Source organism: Arabidopsis lyrata (genome assembly GCF_000004255.2).
Source record: "Arabidopsis lyrata subsp. lyrata unplaced genomic scaffold ARALYscaffold_3, whole genome shotgun sequence".
In the NCBI taxonomy this organism is placed as follows: Eukaryota; Viridiplantae; Streptophyta; class Magnoliopsida; order Brassicales; family Brassicaceae; genus Arabidopsis; species Arabidopsis lyrata.
In genome coordinates, this window is record NW_003302553.1 from 20,188,879 (window position 1) to 20,210,410 (window position 21,532).

The 21,532-nt window shown below is 33.7% G+C and overlaps 4 protein-coding genes, 1 long non-coding RNA gene and 1 pseudogene across 6 annotated transcripts; 4 read left to right on the plus strand and 2 right to left on the minus strand.

The window, feature by feature from the left end:
* Positions 1-864: 864 nt before the first annotated feature.
* LOC110230145 lies at positions 865-1,989 on the minus strand. The gene is given in 3 exon segments (XM_021032144.1): positions 865-1,439; positions 1,442-1,908; positions 1,910-1,989. Coding segments are annotated over 3 exon segments (1,122 nt in total).
* Positions 1,990-9,581: 7,592 nt separating this feature from the next.
* On the plus strand, positions 9,582-10,217 carry LOC110229690 (EMBRYO SURROUNDING FACTOR 1-like protein 7). The gene is given in 3 exon segments (XM_021030388.1): positions 9,582-9,719; positions 9,811-9,881; positions 9,884-10,217. Coding segments are annotated over 3 exon segments (282 nt in total). The 5' UTR covers positions 9,582-9,646; the 3' UTR covers positions 10,022-10,217.
* Positions 10,218-12,777: 2,560 nt separating this feature from the next.
* LOC110230035 lies at positions 12,778-13,992 on the plus strand. 2 transcript variants are annotated; one of them, XR_002333283.1, is made up of 2 exons: positions 12,778-13,229; positions 13,479-13,992. It is a non-coding gene; the product is annotated as an uncharacterized LOC110230035 (long non-coding RNA). The 2 variants fall into 2 exon arrangements; XR_002333284.1 differs by having other exon boundaries at positions 12,779-13,146.
* A 1,624-nt stretch (positions 13,993-15,616) lies between these two features.
* LOC110230036 lies at positions 15,617-17,420 on the plus strand (annotated as a pseudogene).
* A 463-nt stretch (positions 17,421-17,883) lies between these two features.
* On the plus strand, positions 17,884-18,634 carry LOC110230037 (calmodulin-like protein 1). The gene has a single exon (XM_021031729.1). It carries the CDS (start codon positions 17,932-17,934, stop codon positions 18,493-18,495), a length of 564 nt encoding a protein of 187 aa, XP_020887388.1. The 5' UTR covers positions 17,884-17,931; the 3' UTR covers positions 18,496-18,634.
* On the minus strand, positions 18,601-20,627 carry LOC9319983 (pentatricopeptide repeat-containing protein At2g15690). Its single transcript, XM_021031728.1, has one exon. It carries the CDS (start codon positions 20,454-20,456, stop codon positions 18,810-18,812), a length of 1,647 nt encoding a protein of 548 aa, XP_020887387.1. The 5' UTR covers positions 20,457-20,627; the 3' UTR covers positions 18,601-18,809.
* Between the last annotated feature and the right edge of the window lie 905 nt (positions 20,628-21,532).

Here is a 21,532-nt window from a genome sequence, read left to right on the forward strand (position 1 = left end):
CTGCTCTTCCATTTATAAGTTAATTACTAATAAAAGCAAACGATTCTGCTCTATCTATATATATATATATATATATCTAATAAGATTTTTAGATTAAGTTTGGATTCATTTCATAATACTTTTAGCAATTATGAGTGAGTTCAATTGATTTGAAATGTTAAAGTTCAAACTCAATACGCAATTAGGCTTTTAGGTTTGTATTGCTGAAAAAGAATTTAAAGTATAACAGAAATTTATTTTGATTTGATTCACTTAAAATTAGTCCGCATGAAATTGTCTTCCGGCTTAAACTAGAGAAGTCTAATTTGTTAAATATCCATTTGGGAGTTTTTTTTGTTAACATATCTTTACTTGAAGGGTCTAAAATGTATCTATAAATATTTGAGGGTTTGTTTTGCTAATAATTTAGTTGAGAGGTTTTAAATACTTTAAATACACTGATTAAAACTTAAGGGTTTTACTCATTTAAATCTCTTAGTTAAGGGTTTTTTACATTAATAATATAGTTGTGGCTTTTAAAATGATCTGCTGATACTTGAGGGTTTTTTTTATATATTAAAATCCCTTTATTTTTAGATTGAAAAGATTAATCTAGTGATGTAATGCCCAATCAAGGACACTTTGATTGAAATTCTCCGAAATTACGAACTAGTTGGACATCACTTTAAACAAAAATAACAAAAGAAAATGATTCAAAGGTCCATAATTCCATAAACTAATAAACAAACAAAATTTAAAAATGATAGAGATCAAAGGTGATAGAGATCAAAGGTTGTAAAGGTCATCATTCTTAAAACAAACAAAAAAACACAAGTTCAAAAAATTGAATATGAAATTTAGAACATATACCAACCAACTAGAAGTCTAGAAATGATTATTGTTAATGGACGGCCAAACTTTATTCATATCAAACGACGTCACATCAGCATCACCTTCCCCACCATTAATTTCTCCAATGGTTGTTCCATTAGGAGGTGGCTCTTGATGGATACCATCGTTGACTGCTCTAGTGTTGCTTCCCCCATGAAATTGTGAGTCGCCATTGTTAACAGTGCTTCCTTCCTCTTTTACACCTAACTTGCGGCTCATGAAATCAAAAGGGTGTTGTCTTGGTTCACTCGTATCCATGGTTGGAGTATTGATGATGCGATGTTGTAACTGATGAGAGACTAACCCAACCAAACCATGGTAGGTCATCACTGGGGCCCTAACTTGCTCTATATCTAAATTAGGGTTTTCTTTTCTACTGCTTCCTTCGTATAAAACATGGTTTGGACTTTTGTTATAAGATACCAAATCCATGTCGATTGGTTGGGAGGTTCTAGGTTTAGGCGGTTCAGGAGACGCAAAAACCCATTTATCCACTAAGTAATGACTTTGATTCCCCCTAAGTGCATTACCAATGCTAAACCTTTTTGTTTCTTCATAATTCTTCCAGTTCTCTCATCAACCTGACCACCTCGTATAATAACATCATTTGCGGTGGCCGTGAGCTCTTCGAATTGCACCTCAAATGGAGGCACCGGTGGATCGCGAAGAGGAGAATGTTGCACAAATTCTAGCTCCTTTCTATGAAGTATGATATTATCCCTTGAAAAAGATATCAATGCATTAATTTCACTCAAGCTAAGATCATTAATTCTACGAACACGATGCAGTTCCTCCATCAATTGATCAGTGACATAATCCATGTGCTTCTTTTGAGTTTTCATGAATTGCTCCTGAACCTTCTTTGTCTTCTCTTTTAGGTATGTCTCAAGACTCATCTCTTTCTTATTCTTCTCGATCTCCGGTAAGGCAAAGAAACCGTCTAGAAGGTCATAAGCCTTCTCAACAGATGGCCACACCATTGGCTCAACGTTATTAGGGCTGAACATGATCATACAAGCCCTTACAGCACACAATATCGTTACTTCTTTTACCTTTTTCATTAACCATACACGTATTTTCTTCAGTTTTTTTGCTCTTGACTTATCATTCTCTACCCATGCAAGTTTTATTTTGTTTACAGCCATGGTCACTCTTTGATTTTGATCTCTCGTTTTGAGTTTTATTTTTGTTGGATATGTGAATAAAAAAGAACGCAAAATTTTATTTAAATAGAGTTTAACACTGATGGCAGTCAAAAGAAATAGATATGGTAGATGATTTGTTAAGATGTAAAATTAATTACTATTTATTTAATAATATTGAAAGTTTATTGTGTTGACAAAAAAAATTTCATTGTGGCCATTAAGATAAACTAAACTTTTCAATCTAAACGAAGTCAAAAATATCAATCCAACAATTAAAAAATTTCCTTTGTTTTTGGATAAATAGATCCTTTTCAAATATCAGAAAGACCTTAAGCGATTTCAAACTGAAATAAAATAAAATTAAAATATTTTTTTAAAATAGAAATATAATTTACTTAAGAATTGGATATAGACCAAGATTAAAATTTTACCACACTAATATATATATTAGATTTGGTTTATATTTATATTATATTTCAAAATCAAACCAATAGACCAAAACTTAAACCCGAATTAAACCAAAATGTTATAATCTTTTTGAGGTTATGTTGTTCTATGGAATTGAACTCTTTGCACATCAAAATTGAATTTACTTCCAAACATATGCCAAATGATACAAATTTATGGTCATAGTCAATGCATCGAGATAATGATTATTTCATAATTCTATCATTAGTGAATGGTAATAATTATATTGACCCCATTATTTTCATTATTGTGCAATATATTTATTCGTATTGTTTTGGAATAAAAATGTTGACTATACATTCCAATATAAGCGTCGTTTTAATATTTTTGTATTGGAAAAGTTGACTCTGAGTATTTTATTTATTTTCTTACCAAATGTTATATTAAGATTAAAAATGGTACATATTTATTGAAAAAGAAGTTTAAAACTGTTGTGAACAAAGAAGATTCGGAAATTGTTTTCTCTGTTATTGATCAATTATACAAGATATAACATTTATATAAGGATACAATATTAGGGTTTAGGTTAGAAATTAAGGCTTCTCGAATCTACTAATGGGTCATATAATGGGATCCATATATTACATATAATTATTCATAACACTCTCCTTTGAATGACCATTATAAGAATATGGTCTCAAATGCGCATGTGAGATGCTGCCTCATTAAAAACCTTACCAGGAAAACTCAATGAAAAAACCATGGTTAAGGGAAAAAGAGTGCATCGCGCTTTTACTTCCCCTCATGAATATATCACTTGAAATCTTCGAGATGATGTAATCTAATATGATGAAGTAACTTCTTGATAGTAGTAATTGGAAACATCTTGGTAAATAGGTTCGCCAAATCTTCACTTGAACACATCTGTAAAACACATATATCGCCTTTCTTCTATAGGTCATGGATCTCGCAAGTGACTCATCTTTATCATCCTCTTTTCTTCTAATGATCTCATCGAGTATGACAAAGACTTTGAAAAATGATAGTCTTTCATCATTAGAGACACAAAATTTTTCTTTAGGTGTGTATCATTCGCGTATTTTCTGTTGTCTCGTTAAAAACTTTTCATGGAAAAATCCAATGGGATAAAAACAATGATAAGGGAAAAAGAGTACAACTACGCACATAATCATATTTCTCCTCCTGGAATCATCATCTTCAGGATATGCATTCCAGTCAGATATATCATCTTTCCGGGAATCACTATATTCAGAAACTTAGTGAACAAACTGGTATGATTATCATATAACCTCTCGGGTCTTTGGACTTCTAGTTCATAATATCTCTTTCAGATAGAAGATTATTTCATTGTCTACTTAGATATCAGGTCCAAATAATCTTTTGCATACAATCTTCTAAATTTTTATCTTTTACATAGGAGTTATGCATACTCTCCTTATAAAACTTACTATTTTAGCTTTCAAAATTATTATGGTTCTTCAGGACTAAATATAAGTGAGCATTTTCCATGTAAAATTCTGCAAAAGATCTTTGGAATAATATCTCTTTTGGTAGATGTTCAATTTGTAATTCCGAAAAATTTCATGAACCAATAAGGGATTTCTATAGTTGCATCCACCAGATGAGAGTATATCTCTTTCTCTTACATTCCATATCTTTGTGAGGATTATTTTTTTCACTAAAGATGCTTTATATCTCATAAAAATCTACTTATCTCCCACTAGTTTTACACCTTCAAGTTTACGGGCTTCTAGTCCAAATACTTTCTCTTCAAGAGATTTTACTAGTTTTCTTTTCCTTCTTTTCATGATTGGCGCCAATCATCACTTTATATATACTTTTCCATAAATCTTCTTTTATTAACCGCGGTTTATGATCCTCGATTTTCATCCATACCATCATCAACTGCTCCAATGCATGCAAAATATTTACGACGTCGATTTGTTTTTTGGTTCCATTTTATTTTAGACATGACTCAACTTGTTGAGATTTATTCTCATTATAATTTTCAGGTACCTGAATCTCTTCCTTATTCATGTCTAAGCTCCTCTGGAGATCCTTTGCTTCCTCAGTGCCATATTAACTTTTGCTCTATTGGAACCAATAAGTCTATCACGCTTCAGGCGATCTTTAGACTTACTAGCAGTTGATCGTATCCTTCTAAAATTATATAGCATGCACATTATATGCCAAACGTTAGCTGTAACTTCTGATTCTATGCATATGAGAGGATTCTTGAAAAGGATGTTGTCGTTCATTGATGCTTATGACTGGTAGTTTCTGGGAAGATAGGGTAGCGCAAAGACATCTAGACAAATTCTGGTTTTTACTTGCTTTGTTCATCTGAGGGAACCTCTAATCTGATTAAATTACTCTTACAGGTATGAAGGAAGTCTTTTTCTATCAGGTATCTACATTGTTTTGTAATTTATCGAAAAATTGGCAGTGATAAATATTTGCAGTGACGAAGTTGGAAGAATCATCGTAGAGAGTGCAAAACAAAGACGAAGTTGGCAGTGATAAATATTTGCTCATCTTTTATAGTAATCCATCGCTTCAAAAAGAGTACAAAACAAATAAAATAAATATTTAATTTTATAAATCTAAATTTCTAATTATTGGTGGAGTTCCAATGGGAGAGATCGTGGGATCCATTGGATAGCATGGGAAAAAATGTATAAAGATAAAGAAGAAGGAGGTTTAGGCTTTCATTCCCTAGACATTTTTAATGATGCCATGTTGGCTAAACAGTATTGGCGTTTAATCCAATATCCGAACTCTTTAGTAGCTCGGGTGCTACAAAGTAGATATTTCAGAAATATTCATCCTTTACAGGCAAAAAAACCAAATTCTCCATCATTTGGATGGAAGAGTATTTTTTCAACTAAAAGATTAGTTGAAATGGGAGCTAGATGGTCACTAGGATCGGGTTTCAATCTATCGGTATGGCGAGATCCATGGATTCCTGATGTTAACCCACGGCCCGCAAATGGAAGAGGAAAAACATTACTTCCAAGTTTGATGGTTAACCATTTAATTAATCCGGCTACTAAAGAATGGCACCTTCCCATTTTACAAGAATTTTTGGATCCAGTGGATATTCAGTTTATTAGGGGATTGGCTATTAGCAAAGTTTATAAGCCAGATAGGCTTATCTGGTATCATACAAGATCAGGAAGATATACAGTAAAATCAGGCTATCGGGTTGCTAGAGAGATGACAGAAACGATCGAATGGGGCCCAAATTATAAGAATTTACAAGCACAAGCTTGGAAAGTCAAAGCTCCTCCAAAACTAAAACATTTCTTATGGCAAATTGCTACGGGATCTCTAGGAGTTACTTCAAAATTAGCACATCGAGGGATCCGATGTGACTTTCTCTGTAAAAGGTGTGAGATGGCAGAGGAAACAATAAATCATGTTTTATTTGAGTGCACTCATTCTCAGAAAATATGGGAATTATCCGATATACCTACGGCAATAGGTAGTTTTCCTCTAACCTCGGAATTCTCAAATCTAGATTATCTTTATTGGAGGTTACCATCTAATCTGGATGGGGGAGAGAAAACCTTCAGTTATGTTTGGATTTTGTGGTTCATCTGGAAAGATAGGAATAAAAAGGTTTTCAAGGGATTACAATCTGAACCCAGAGACATTTTAAATCATGCTTTGAGTGAAAAATTATTGTGGGAAGAAGCTCAGTTGGATCCGATCGAAACTAGTTCTATTACGGAAACTTTGGAACGACCGGTTCAATCTATAAAATGTCGGATTGATGGCTCTTGGAAAAATTCAGATCCAACAATGGGTATAGGATGGTGGTGTTTTCAAGGAAATAATCAAACGATACTGCTCGGTGCAAAGTGCCTTCGGAGGTGTCCCTCCCCTCTTCACTCGGAGATGAAAGCTTTAATTTGGGCTATGAAGAATATCCTTTCAAGAGGGATCGATTGTCAGGTGTTTGAAACAGACTGCTCGGAGTTAGTCTCGATGATACAGTCACCGGATGAATGGCCTGCTTTCTCCAATCTGCTAGACGAATTTGGTTTTCTCCGTGTCTCTTTCCCGTTCTTCTCGCTTTCTCTTATTTCTCGTTTATGTAATGTTCAAGTGGACTGCTTAGCCCGTTCTTCTAGACTTTTATTTTCTGAAGCTACTTTTGTAAACTATTCTCCTCCTAATTGGGCAACCAATCAAGGAGTTATTTATTAATTAATGTGTGGTTGACAAAAAAAAAATTTCACGATCAACAATTTAAATCACATGAAAAATAAATTGATCAACGCCTTAATGTATCTCGGTAATTAAATAATAAAATATAAATCTTGGTTTAGCAAACCAACGATATACCAGAGAAACAACAAATTATCAATAAATCTTGAAGCAATTAATTAATAACTATTACAGATCTCTTTGGCAAGCATATACAGTATACTCTAGGTCTCTAGCTATAGAATAATTAAACCAACATGACAAACGAATAAAATATTACGAAACATGAGATGATCGTTATAAACAATACCCCTATAATAACACCGATCAACAAACCACTAAGCATTACTAAAACGACATACTAACAGATCTTAATACAGTCAAGAACTATATAATTTATAATTAACACATCAAAGAGTATCTATCAATTTTCTAAACCAATTTAAATCCACCGGTTCACCAAACCAAGAGTGAAGCAATAAGTAAATCTTAATTCATTAATCATGACATCATGAGACCACGAAGACAAGTTAAGTAACATGGTTCAATAATTAATCAATCGATCTAAGTGATACGATTGGTAAATAATACTTATCTCAATAACGGTGGTAAAGAGAATTGGGAAGAAGACGGCATTGGAAGCATACCGAATCGGAGACAACATCGAGACAATGAAGATGACGTCTTCAAATATCCAAACCAAAGAAAAACCAAACGTGAGTGTGATACGATAAGACAATAAAATAATAAATCATGCTTTTGGTTTGAGAGAATTATGAAGCTAAGTGATATTAAACAGATCTATCCACCTAGCAATAATTAAACCAACATATTGAATGGCTAAAGCATATATTACTTCCTAACAAAAGGGCATGACCATGACGCGATTACTTTAAAACATGGGTTTCATATAATACTGGCAATAAGATTCAACCATAGATATGCGCATCTAGCAATAAACATGATAAAACAATCATAATCTCAATAATTAAGCAAACACGTTCTGTTATAAAGCATGAGCCGATCGGTTTTTAAAGATGAAGTCACTTATACTAAACTAACGAATGTAAAGTTAATAAAGCAAACAATATGATATAATTTAAATATGCATCGATAAGGTATGACTACTTATCTTGATTGGAAACGGATAAACATTGAAAGAGGAAGACACCAGAGATGGTATCAATTAAGGATTTTTGCAAAGATCTCTTTTAGCTCAGTCGATTAGGGTCTCGTGTTGATAACGTGTTGTGAACAAAGAGAATTCGGGAATTGTTCTCTCTATTATTAATCAATTGTACAAGATACAACATATATTTAGAGTTACAATATTAGGGTTTATGTTAAAGATTAAGACTTCTAGAATCTACTAATGCACCATATAATGGGCATCCATATATTACATATAATTATTCATAACAAAAACAATACTTATTTCGAAGTCTAGAAAACAAACTATTTTTTTACTATTAAGTACAATTGTATTAGTTAGATCAAAATATATTACAAAGTTATACCATTATCTAAATTTAATATCATGCAATATGGTTTATCGATATGTTCTCGCAAACATTTGATCATTTTTTTATGATATATATAAAATCATATCTATTTTGAAACTCCCAAAAATGTAAACCTAGTAGTAATAATGGTATTTTTGGTACATACATGATTTTTTCGAAACCAATGATTTGAAGTAAACTTGACTCCAAAATCTTTGCAACGTTTTTGAAATAAACATGATCTGTGAGACTTGTATGATCTTTGATCCAAACAAAAACACATGCACACATAGATGATCAAATTATGAAGCATTCAACTGAGGGATTCTTCCATAAAAAAAAAAACTAAGATTTTTTCTAAAAAATCAAAATATTTCCACTAAATTGAAACTACGAAGTAACTTTAGTGTTCTACCCAAAATTCCTCTACAAGTAAAATAAATCATTTTGTTATCCATTGGTGGTTTAAAAACGATTGATTTAAGAGAGTTTAATTTTCACTAACTTGAATAGTACAGTATCACCGCTTTTTCTTGCACTTTTTAACATGAAACAAAATTTAGGAGAATTTCTTTTTTGTTTTTTTAATATTAACTTCCTTTGAACTAACCATAAAGCTACTTAGTTGAGATAGAAAAACCTATATTTTGACTCCCATATACAATGTGCCAATTCGTCAAGAGAATGACATAAACAATACGAAAGCAAACAACAACATAAGAAGATGGTTGGATTTTTAAGATGAAATAGCCTTAAAATGGTGCATAAGATAGAACAATATGAAAAAGAAAAAAAAACTAATGGGTAGTGGATTATGCTACACATAAAAAAAAAAGTTATATAAACAAAATTAAAAATATAGAAAAAAATATTTGAAAAAATTAGAAAAACATAAAAATATATTAGTTCGCACAAATCTTCTATTTAAGAAAAGGAAAACTTTTTTAAAAAAGAAACTTTAATTTTAACATAATGTTTAAAGTTTAAACAACATAATGTATAATTCATTTAAGTTTATAATATTTACTATATATCCACTAAACAAACAAAAAAATATTATTACCGTTCTTCAACAATAAAATAAAATAATAAAGATTATTTAACTTTTAAAAATTATATTGTTTTGTGGGAAATCATAACTGAATAGTTTCAGAAAAAGTTAATATATACCTGACAGTTTATGAAAAATTCATCAAAATCTTTTACTAGAAACTTTAAATGTTGATTGATACGATTTTTAAATCTACTAACTTTTTAGAATCTAGCAACTTTCAATATCAACAAATCTACATAAATCCATCTACCAATAGACTAAACAAAAAAAAAAATGGAAAATTGGTTAAATATTTAAAATATTGAAATTTCGTAGATTATAAAAAATTAATTTAGATATTGGAAATGGTATAAAATCTGTAAAAATGGAGGATTATGTATTTAGAAATTACAACAAACAAGAACCACAAGTAGGTCATCTGAGAGATCCAAAACATGAAATCATCACATATAGCTCTAATATGCCTAGTCATCTTCTCCCTCTTTGCTTTACATGAGTGTAAGCATAGGTTTATCTCTCTATATACACACACATATATATCAAATGGTCTCTTTTTTTCCGTTGGTCAAATTTTGGTTTGTGTTTCAAATCAATGTGTAGGGTGGAGAGATACATAGATCGATGCTCAATATTACAATACCACCGTGTATCAAAACCTTTTGCAAGATTACAAAATGTAATCTTTTTTTTTTTTTTTTTTTTTTTTGTGTTGTTTCAGACCGAGAGCTAAGAAGAAATTTTGTTTTAAAGAAGAAGATTATCTTGATGCCAAAGAGCTATGCTACGAAGAATGTACAATAGAATACTAATGTATGTTGATTATTCAATTTCAGGCTTATCTAAAGCATTTTAATTATCTATATATTTTAACTTAGTTTGTCTCTCTTATGGTGATGATACTTCATTGTCCACATGTGTGTCACATCATATTTTCCATTTAACTTTTACAATTGAAACTTTTCATTTAAATATATTTCTAATTGATAAACATATTATATTATGACATATTTTAGAAAGTTATCTTTCATATTCCAAAAAAACAAATTCAAAAATATATTTTATTCAAATAATATTATATATAATAATATTCTTGTTCAAAAAATCGGCCGCCTAGGCGATTAATTAATCGGCCGATTTTGTTCAAGTCTAAGAGCACTTCCAATGGGAGGTTCTCTCATAATTTAGTTGGGTTCTCTTTTGTTTAGATGATTAAAAATAAATCAAAACAGATAATTATTGAGAGAATCGTTTCTCTTAAGAGAGTTTTGGAAATGTGAGAGAGCAGAACACGTGGCAGGAGCTGATTGGGTGATTATATTTAACAAACAAAAACCCTCCCTCTCTTCATTTCTTCATTTCTTCGAGTTCCCAACTATCTCTCTCTCGATTTCTTGCAGAGCCAAAAATTTTCCGATTTGGTTGAGTGGGGAGTGTAAAAATGTGTGAAATTTTGGTGTGTCTGAGTTCGTGACACACCATCGGAGAGAAGACGTTCTGGATTTTGGGATAAAGGAATCAATTTGTTTACCTGATGCAACATCGAGGATATGTACCGAATTGTTATACAATGGTAGCCCTAACGACTGGTTTGATTGATCCGAGTTTGTTACTCACTGCTTGGTCTGTTCATGGATTTTGTTTGAAAATCAATCTAGATTCTCATTCTTATGTTCGTTGTGGTTTAGTGAACATGTACTCGAGATGCAGGTGCATAGCTTCTGCTTATAGTGTGTATAATAGTTTATGTGAGCCTGATTTAGTAAATGTCATTGTTTCAGTTTAAGTATATGTCATTGTTTCAATTTAGAGCAGCTTGTTGAGGTTTGGTAACAAGGATGAAGCAGAGTGGCTAAGAAGTTGTTATCTGAAGCCTCAAGAGTATCCATTTTGTATACTGTGAATTGTACCATTTTATATTGATTCCGTTAACGTCTTGAATCAGATTTGTGATCAATTCTTGTTTATGTTGTGCTTCCATAATCTTGCATAGATTTCTTTGCATACCCTGAAACTGCATTCTCTTTTGCCTTACATGTGCTAAGTGTCCTTAACAAGTGTTTGCTTATTATTGTTCCCGTCTTAAAACAGATATGCAGAACATAAAGATCTTTCAAACACTTGATCAACCAAGCCAAGAACTCTCATCCATTTGGGCTTTGATGCCATCACTGCTATCACCAAAGACTGAGCAGCCTCTATCCAATCTGCCTAAGTTACTCAAAGATGGTAATAACAAACAAAAGAAAGAATCTCAGTTTGCCAAGTTTATTGCAGATACCAAAGACAAGTTTGTAAACCCGACCAAGCTTTCCCGAGATGTGATCTCTAGCAAGTTATGAGAAAATTGGCTTCTTTGCATAGTTTCTGCCTTCTTTTATCCCTTTTCCTGGAGTTTCAACTTTAAATTTGTATAGATAGAGAGATTACAATGTGTTGTTGTTTTTGGATTATTCGGCGTGTAAATTTGTTTTCTTTTATGTGTTCTTTCATACATGTTTATGTGTTTTTTGCTATACACGTTGCTATGCACTTTGCTTTATATATGTGTTCTTTTATGTTCATACAAATGTTGTAACCAAATTTTTTAAGAACCAAAACACTTCAAATCTTTCTTTTCAAAACTTCAAAACACTAAACACCTAATTTTATTTTCAAAAACTTATTTTTAAGAGCCCCAATGAAATTCCTAAACTTTGAAATTATTAAATTTAAAATTAAACTTTGAAATTGTCAATTGAAAGCTAATTTGGTTGAACATATATGGCAAAAATTTCGCAACAATCAACAGTACAACTAATAGTTATTCCGGTTTTGTTTTTTTCCAATCTTTTTTGAAATGTTTGAAAATAATGTATGTTTAATATTTTTATGAATTGTAATAATTATTAAGTTTTATGAAAGAATATTTTTAATAATTTTTTTTTTCCTAAGAGAACCTCACTAGAGAACCTACCATTGGACTATGAAAAATTTAAAAAAAAAAAAAACAAAAGTTCTCATCTCAAAATTTCAACAAATTTATAATAAAAAAATTTCAAGAAATCCAAAATCGGCCTCCTAGGCGATTAATTGTTCAGTGTTCTTTTACTTAAGCAGCTTCTCTAGTTTGGATTTCTAAATCAATTAGTTGAATTATATCTATTGACAAAAAAAAAATTATATATTACACATATATTAGTAAAATGGGATTTGCTTGGTTTAATATTAAACAAACACAAGCATAAAAATAATTCAAAGGGGGAATATGGAACTGATTTTTCTTTACAAGATGTGAGAACTCCCTTGAACTTTTAAGACAAATGTTCATCATTAGAGAAATATTATAAAATACTGAACCTCTGAGACTTAGATGTTTCATCTCTTAAAATTGTGATTGAAGACTTATTGAAACACTCCGACCACCACCGTCTGTGGCCCTCACACCTTCTCTCATCCTGTAAGCCTCACCTTCGTCTGACGGTTTTCTAAGTTTAAAGGTTTCAAAGATTTATCTACCGATCCTACAAATCACTACGTGATTTATCTCCATGTTTTTTTTTCCTCATCCACACTGTACCATAAATTACTAATTGGTCTCATGGCAAAAAAAGGGTAAAAAAATATGGCGGAGATGTTAAAGGCGGATGGGAATTATGGTTCACAAAATGAAAAGTAGGGATGATGAACAAGAGAGAAACTAGACATCCAAGAATCGGATAGTTATAATAACACGCTTTTTTATTTGAGATAATTGGCTCATAAACAACCGATCTAAGGGTATTAAAATTTTCTGTTTTATCTTTTTGAACACATGACAATGTTAATTTCAGCCCATTTTTTTGCCCTCTTTACCCTCACACGAGAGAATAGACGCTTGGATTAACTTTATTTCTCTTCATCTTCATCCCTTCTTTTCTTTCTCTAAAAACTCTTACTCCCATCGTCTTCCAACTCGGTAAGCCGGAGGGTAGATAAATCTGCAGAGGCTTACCATGATACTTCAACGTTTTTCTACACGAAGTTTTGTTTCTCGATTTCGTTAGTTTTTCCGGTCTTACCGTCCGTCGTTTCAATTCTCTCACTCTAATTTCGACTGCTATTTTCCAAACTTAAACTTCTAAATTTTCTGTTACGCCTCTCCTGATCCAATTGTATCTATACTTATTTTACTTAGATCTACATATAGACACTCATAATTTTCCGTGGATCTCCATTTTTAACTTGCATGTTGTCATCTCCCCTTTGTAGATCTAAATTTTTAAAAAAGTTTCACCTTTATTCTTGCAGGATGGCTGATATGGATCTTCTTTCTCGTTTATTTGCCGACGGAGAAGAACCTGCCGGTGATCGTGTCATCGTGAACTTAAAGCTCAATATGATCAAAGCCGTTCTCAAGGCTTTACAACCCTCCGAGATCGATGAATTTGATGATGATATTTTGATCTTCGTCACTGTTAGATGCAATCTCACTAGTGATAAGGTTATCACTTTGGGTAAACATGTCTCAATTAGTTAAGGAATTTATAGTTATCTATAGATTTAAGTACATATTCATACACTTTTATAGAATCATATATTGAACTATATAGTGCTATATTTATTAATAGATATCTACGCAATTAGGTTAGTGGTTTAAAATTTTTAATTTTCGCCTATACGTTTTCGTTACAGATTCAAATTAAAGTCGGTTTCATTTAATATTTGTCACTTCGCTCTGTTTATTGTCGCCTAATACTCATTCCAACTGTTGAACATTTATTAAATGTCAGACTGTTCTTTCGGTTGGTCGTAAGACCATGTATCTCCTCCACGCGTAGGGACAAAACATACTTTGGTTTTTTTTTTTGTAATTAATGGCACATCCAAACCCCTTTTCTACGGTTATTTGAAGCTTGTCAAAAACAAAAACAAAAATCACTAATGTATTTTTCCTATACCCCATTTTTATTTCTGCACAAATTCACTCTTTTTATTTCGAGAACAACAAAATTCAATGGATTTGTCTTACACAATGGTTGATTTGGGGTCCACATATCAGAAGCTTGTAAGGTTAAAATTGACAAGATGAGACGTTAAATATTTTTCATTGTTTTGGAGTTTGTGTCAAATTACTAAAAAACTAATTTACATCATATTCATAGTCTCTGACCCAATTATCTCTTGAAAATAAGTATTTTAGATTAATTTGCTGTGAAAGTAACTACGGAATCTAATAGTTTTGTACTATTGTTTCATAGTATATGTAAAGATGAAGTTGTTTTGTCACTCGATTCCCAATTTCCAAAATCAAGACCCATAAACCATTGACTCTGAATCAGCCAATGGTGACAGAGGAAGTGAATATAACAATCCACGACACAGTTCTCTACCTTACAAATTTTTGTTTGTTTGTTGTAATACGTCAAATTTTATTGTTTATGTGTATCTTCGGGAATAAGGTAGAGAACGTTTAGAGCTCTAAATCTGGTGAGGTTTAGAGCTTTCTCTGGTGGATGGCGACGTTTAGTTAAGAGTGTCCCCTTTTTGTTGGGGATACCTGAAAATTTACATTCATCAAACCAGATGAGCTACTTCTAGACTTCTAGTTGTCTCCAAACCCTAATGATGATGAATGTGAGGGTGTCTTGGAGAAGAAGTTACTGTGTAAAATAACTGTGTTTATTGTTGTTATCTTAATTTTTATGTTATGAATTGAGTTTGGTTTAAGTTGGCATCTGCACTTTGCTCCTTGTCTATGGGATGAATCTCTGTAGCTTAATATCTTGGGACCAGTTCTCAAAATCAGTATATGAATGACCCTAAAATCAAATTATCAACTCAATGGTATTTTTTTTTTTTGGCAATTTGGATTGTCATATATATCTGGCAAACTTTGGTTAGAATCTTTATTTCTTGGCTATGGAGAAAACTAAGAAGGTGAATGTACCATAGAAGCTACACTTTTTCAACAAAAGAGAATGAAGAAGACAGTGATAGAGGTGATGGCAAAGCCGTTGACCGGAGAAACAATCAGAGTTGTTTTCCAGGAGGACCGAGGACGAGGAGAGAAAGGATGCGGCAAAGAAAGCTTGGAAGAACAAAACATCGTCGTGTTAGAGTCCCACATCGGAAAAAAATAAAATCTTTGGGTAATATATATAGTATGAGGCAAACCTCCTCCCTTGAGCTAGCTTTTGGGTGTTGAGTTAGGCCCATTACTAGTATGGTATCAAAGCAAAGGTTCAACTTTCTCGAAAGTGGGCTACCATCCGTGGATGTCTAGTCCCACAAACTTCACGCTTCAGATGTCCAGGGGGGGTGTGTTAGAGTCCCACATCGGGAAAAAAATAAAATCCTTGGGCAATATATATAGTATGAGGCAAACCTCCTCCCTTGAGCTAGCTTTTGGGTGTTGAGTTAGGCCCATTACTAATACGTCGTGTAGGGCGTTTGTTTTCAGACTCGTATGAATATATCTACTCATCTCCATCTTCTAGTTCCATATCCACATCTTGAGACGCAAGAACGAAATTACTAGTCTGAAACGACAATCTTTTGCCCATTTGTGTGACTAAAGAAGAGCCCATTTGTCCACTTGGACTTTAATTTGGCCCATTTTTGTTTTTTCTGACCGACTATAATAGTCGCCATGACCTATATAGCTAACTTGCTCTTCGGCTTTTGTTAATTGGTTTCTCTAGGTCTTTTTTACTTACTATCTAAATTTTAACAAATCTCTTTCTTCCTTCGATCGGAAATCATGAATTCACATTCCTTAACGAATGATCTCATCTTGGAGATATTGTCAAGATTGCCTGCAAAGTCAGTGGCGAGGTTTCATTGCGTGTCGAAGCGATGGGCATCAATGTTTGTTACTCCATATTTTAAAGATTTGTTCCTGGCCAGGTCCTCGGCTAAGCCACGCCTCTTATTCGCCATCGTACAAGACGGTGTGTGGAGATTCTTCTCATCGCCTCAGCTTGAGAAGTCGTCATCAACTCTTGTAGCAGCCGCCGAATTTCATGTGAAGTTCTCTCCACACAACCTACCGATCTATCATTTTTCTGACAAGAGATATTTTTCAATTGGCTACGCCTCTAGCTTGATCTATTTATATGGTGATCGATAGGAGGCTAGACCTGTGATATGTAACCCCATCACAGGACGGTATGCGATCTTACCTAATCGGTATACTTACAGAAAGGCGTATAGCTTTTTCGGGTTTGACCCGAATGACAAGCAATACAAGGTATTGTCCATGGTTTATCCATCTGGTCCTGGTGATAGTAAAATTCTTACATTTGGAGATGGAGATCTGACGTGGAGAAAGATAAAATGTCCCTTACGATATGATCGACATGATATTAAGAGTGAAGGGATATGCATCAATGGAGTTTTGTATTACTTAGGCAGCCCGAATGATGAAATATCTGATTATGTGATAGTTTGCTTTGATGTTAGGTCTGAGAAATTCACCTTTATTGACGTAGAAAGGTTTTGTCGATTGATAAACTATAAGGGAAAATTAGCTGTGATTTATTGGGAGGATGATGTCGACATTCATGAGCTTTATTATCAGGAGGGTATAGATGTCGACAAATATGTGGAGGAGAATCTAGAAGCTGATGCCATTAATGAGTTGCGTTTGTGGATTCTGGAGGATGTTGAGAAACAAGAATGGTCGAAATATGCCTATACTTGGACCGATGATAAATTCTTCCGTCGTCTCGTTTCCATTGGTGGAGTGACTGCCTCAGGTGAGATAGTGTTTTCGATGCGCAAGTATACAACAAAACAACCGTTTTATGTTTTTTACTTCAATCTTGAAAGGAACACTCTCCAACGTGTTGAAATCAAAGGTTTTGGTGAAGCGTTTAAGGAAAATTGTAGAGTTTGCACCTTTGTAAACCACGCAGAGGATCTTAATGTTAACGATTTAAAACAACTCAAGTCAGTCCATCCTCCATTGGTGGATGAATCAGATTCAGAATCAGACTAGAAGGGACAAGGAGATGAAGGATAAAGACGATCATTGGAGTTAGGTGAAAGCAATGGGCATGTCATTTTGCTCTTACCTATATTTACTGTTTTATTTTACCTATATCATTGGAGTTAGCCTTCATTTTGTTTGGTCTCAAGAACATGGTTTTGTAGTTTCTCTTAGTTCTCTGTCTTTAATCTGAGTATATTTGCTTTAATTTTCAACATTGTTTCTTCTGGATGAGATTTGTCCTCTGTTCTGTTTCAACATCTTGTTGTGTTTGTCGTTTGTGTGTGATGAGACTAATTTATTTCATGATGACACTTTGGACTAAATACTTAAAATATGATTTGTACAAAAATGTTCACTGATTTTTGACTGTAATTGAAGAAAACATTTCTACTGTTCTACCATTCCTGGTTTATATTAGTCTCAGATGGGGTTATCACAAGTGTATTTTAATAAAATGATCACTGATTTTTGACTGTAAAAAGTTGTGGTATCAGATTCTTAGTCTTGTGATAACCCTAAAAATATGAACAAGTTCGGACAGTAAAGGAATGGATCTTTTGCCTTGTGGATCTTGTTCCTTGTTAATCTTATCCGAATCTTTCTCTCTTGACATGAAGCCTAAGTTGCCATGGAATAAAGTCACATGTTTCTTTCTTCAACGTCAAGACTCTTATGGAATCATCTTTATTTTGCAGTATATAAATTGTGGGATCAATGGGTTTCTTATAAACCTCCTCCTAAGAAAAATTGGAGATACAAAAATCAGACATGTCAAACGTGAGTTTTCTTGAGTTGCAGTACAAGCTCTCCAAGAACAAGATGTTGAGGAAGCCTTCAAGGATGTTTTCTAGAGATAGACAATCCTCAGGGCTGTCTTCACCTGGATCAAGAGGTTTCTGTCAGCCTTCTGTGAATGAGATGAGACGTGTTTTTAGCAGGTTTGATTCGGATAAAGACGGGAAAATCTCTCAGACAGAGTACAAGGTGGTGCTGAGAGCGCTAGGACAAGAGCGGACGATCGAGGATGTGCCTAAGATCTTTAAGGCTGTGGATCTGGACGGTGATGGGTTTATTGATTTCAGGGAGTTTATTGATGCATACAAGAGAAGTGGAGGGATTAGGTCTTCCGACATACGAAACGCTTTCTGGACTTTCGATTTGAACGGGGACGGGAAGATAAGCGCAGAGGAAGTTATGTCGGTTCTGAGGAAGCTTGGGGAGAGATGTAGCTTAGAGGACTGCAAGAGGATGGTAAGAGCTGTTGATGTAGATGGTGATGGATTGGTTAACATGGAAGAATTCATGAGGATGATGTCTACCAACAATGTCTGAACAGATCAGTCTCTGTTATTGTGTAATTAAACGTTCACTATTCATACAATCTAATCTCAAAACATGAAATCTTGTAACTTTGAATCGACATGATCTCCGATGTTCTTCCAGAATAAGACCAATAATAGATATAAAGCAATAACTTATTCAAAAGTTAGTACATAAACTTAATAACTCATGTAAAAGTGTTCAAAGCAGATGAAATTTGTTACAGCGTAGCAAATACTATTCCATTTCCCAACTGCTAGCAAAGTTCTGGCAAGAGCTTAGAGCGCTATACATGATGCGAAACAAAGGCACAGAAAAACGCCGCTCTACCAGTAATCACCACAAGAACATTTACCGTCTTTGAAGTGATGGAAACGTTTGTTGTCTCTCACGATCAACTCCCGACCAATGATTTTGGACATGATCTTGATGAAGTTGTGACAGTCCCCACACACACGGAGGTTCTTGATGATTGTGAGTGTCTTCCTCGGTGGGGTGCATATGATACCATAAGCAATCGCTAACCTCTCACTGTGGTAGAGTAGTGCCTGTTCTTTCGCCTCTTGATCGATATCATGAAGCACAAACCGTGTGTCCGGAACATAAACCACTCCCTTCTTTGCAGCCATCTCCTTTGCTTCATCCTTGTAGAAAGTCAGATTTCGAAACTCGAGAATCCTACTCTTACTAGTAACCATATTTGTTTCCTTGAATGATTTAGGTTGAGGGGTTGGAATTTTGTTGGTTACCGCCTTTGAAGAGTCAAGATCAACCATCAATTCCTCCATGTAATCCTCTAAATCGATATCTCCATGTAACCGAGCATAGTTCCGCATAGCTTCCCAGAAATCAGCTGTGGGTTCAAACGGAAGATCACGGATGTATTGCTCAGCCTCAATAAGATGTCCACATTTCCCAAGAACACCTAAAACACCCAAATAATGTTCCGTCTTCGGACTAATCCCATGCTCGTTTCTCATCGAATCAAAATGCAAAAACGCTTCTTTTATACCACCAACAGTAGCACAAGCCAAAAAAACCGTAAGGAAAGTCTCCTCATTCGGCTTCAACCCTTGTTTCGTCATCTCCTCAAACAGATGCAACGCATCATCTCCCATTCCATTATCACTATACGCACGCATCATCAAATGCCAAGAATCCATATCTTTATCAACCATATGATCAAAAACTCTCTTAGCATCAGTAACACTCCTACATTCCCCAAACATACTAATCACCATATTGTTCAGTTTCGGATCACCTCTAAACTTAGACTGCAGGAAATGATCATGTACCTTCTTAGAATGCTCAAGCGACTTCAAATTCGCACACGACTCAAACAACAAAACGAAACATTCTCTATCAGGCATAGCTCCTTTATCAAGCAATTCAATAGCATCTTTATAAAGCCTACGCTGACATAAACTCATCACCTCTTCAACACTAGGAGGAGCTACCTCATTCATCTGATTAGAGATTTGATTCGAGCTTCGCGGTGGTTGCTGCTGCTGCTGCTGCTGCGGAGTGTAATACTGACTCTGATGACTTTGTTGAACATTCTGATTCTGATAATTGTTACCAGCACCACCGTATTGAGGCCTCTGACCACCGTATTGAGGTCTTTGACCACCGTATTGAGGCCTGTGACCACCGTGTTGAGGATTTTGACCACCGTGTTGAGGAGTCCATTGGTTAGGGTTTTGTGGAACTCTTTGATTCTGATAGCTCTGAGAGTCGAAGCTTTGAGGTGGATATGGGCGTTGTTGTTGAGACGGTGAACCAGATTGAGGATTCTGGTAGTAATCGTTAGTGGCGGCGGATGTGCTTAGGTTTTTGATCGGAATTGAGTTTAGAGTCACGGAGGAGTGGAATTGAGAGGAGAGTCGGGGAAATGAAGAACGTAAATGAAGGAGAGAGCCAATTGTGACGATTTTCTGGGTTCGTGCGCAACGAATCGCCATTAGAGAAGACATATTTCTCTGAGAGAAATGGAGAAAGATTAAAACCCTAGAGAGAAACCAAAACCCTAGTGAGTCTGTGAATTAAAAGATTGGGGATGAGAATATTCGCAGGAAATGAAATTATGATAAGATTCACTTTTGGGTTTGTTAGGCCTGTTAATTAATTTATGATGGGCCGAGTTGGGCTAAGGTAAGATATTGCAACTTTTAGGCCTTGAATGTTTTATAGATTTTTGGAAGTGTTTTTTTGGTTTTTGGTTATTGGAATTTCTTTGTCATACTAATTAAGTTTTTTTAAATTTTGGTTTCTCTAGAATTTAAGAAAACATTTTTGCTATAAAGGTTAATCTCTCATTCAAGATTTTAGTCTTTTTTAGTTCTCGTATAATTTAGGTAATTTAATTTTTTATTTTGTTTCATCTATGTTATTTTTCTCAAAAACTAAAATCCATTTTTTTTTTGTTTTAAACAAATATCTAATAGCAAAATCTAAAAATTAAATCGAAATTCTTTTTTAGTTCTCATATAATTTAGGTAATTTAGTTTTTTTTTTTTTTTTTCATCTATGTTATTTTTCTCAAAAACCAAAAAACATTTTTTGTTTTTTTTTGTTTTAAACAAAAATCTAATAGCAAAATCTAAAACTTAAAAGGGAGACTCACAAAAATGCCTCTTTTTCAATACTCCTTTTTAAAAATGCCCCATGTGGCTGTCCGCTTTTAAAAATATCCCTTTTTATATACAAAATGACTAAATTACCCTTTTTTAATAAAAGATATCACAAATATATAAGGAAATATAACAAAATTAGGTCCACAAAATACAAAAAAATTTTTGGCAGGAAAAGTGATCCCGCAATTTTTCCCGCCAAAACACTTGTAAAAACTTTAAAATACCTTGTAAATTTTTCCCGCCAAAAATTTACCCGCCAAAAAATTTTTTTTACGGGAAAAGTGATTCCGCAATTTTTTTGGCGTTAAATTTTTGGCGGGAAAAATTTACAAGGTATTTTAAAGGTTTTTTACAGGGTATTTATAAGGTTTTACAATGTATTTTAAAAGGTTTTACAACGTATTTATAAGATATTA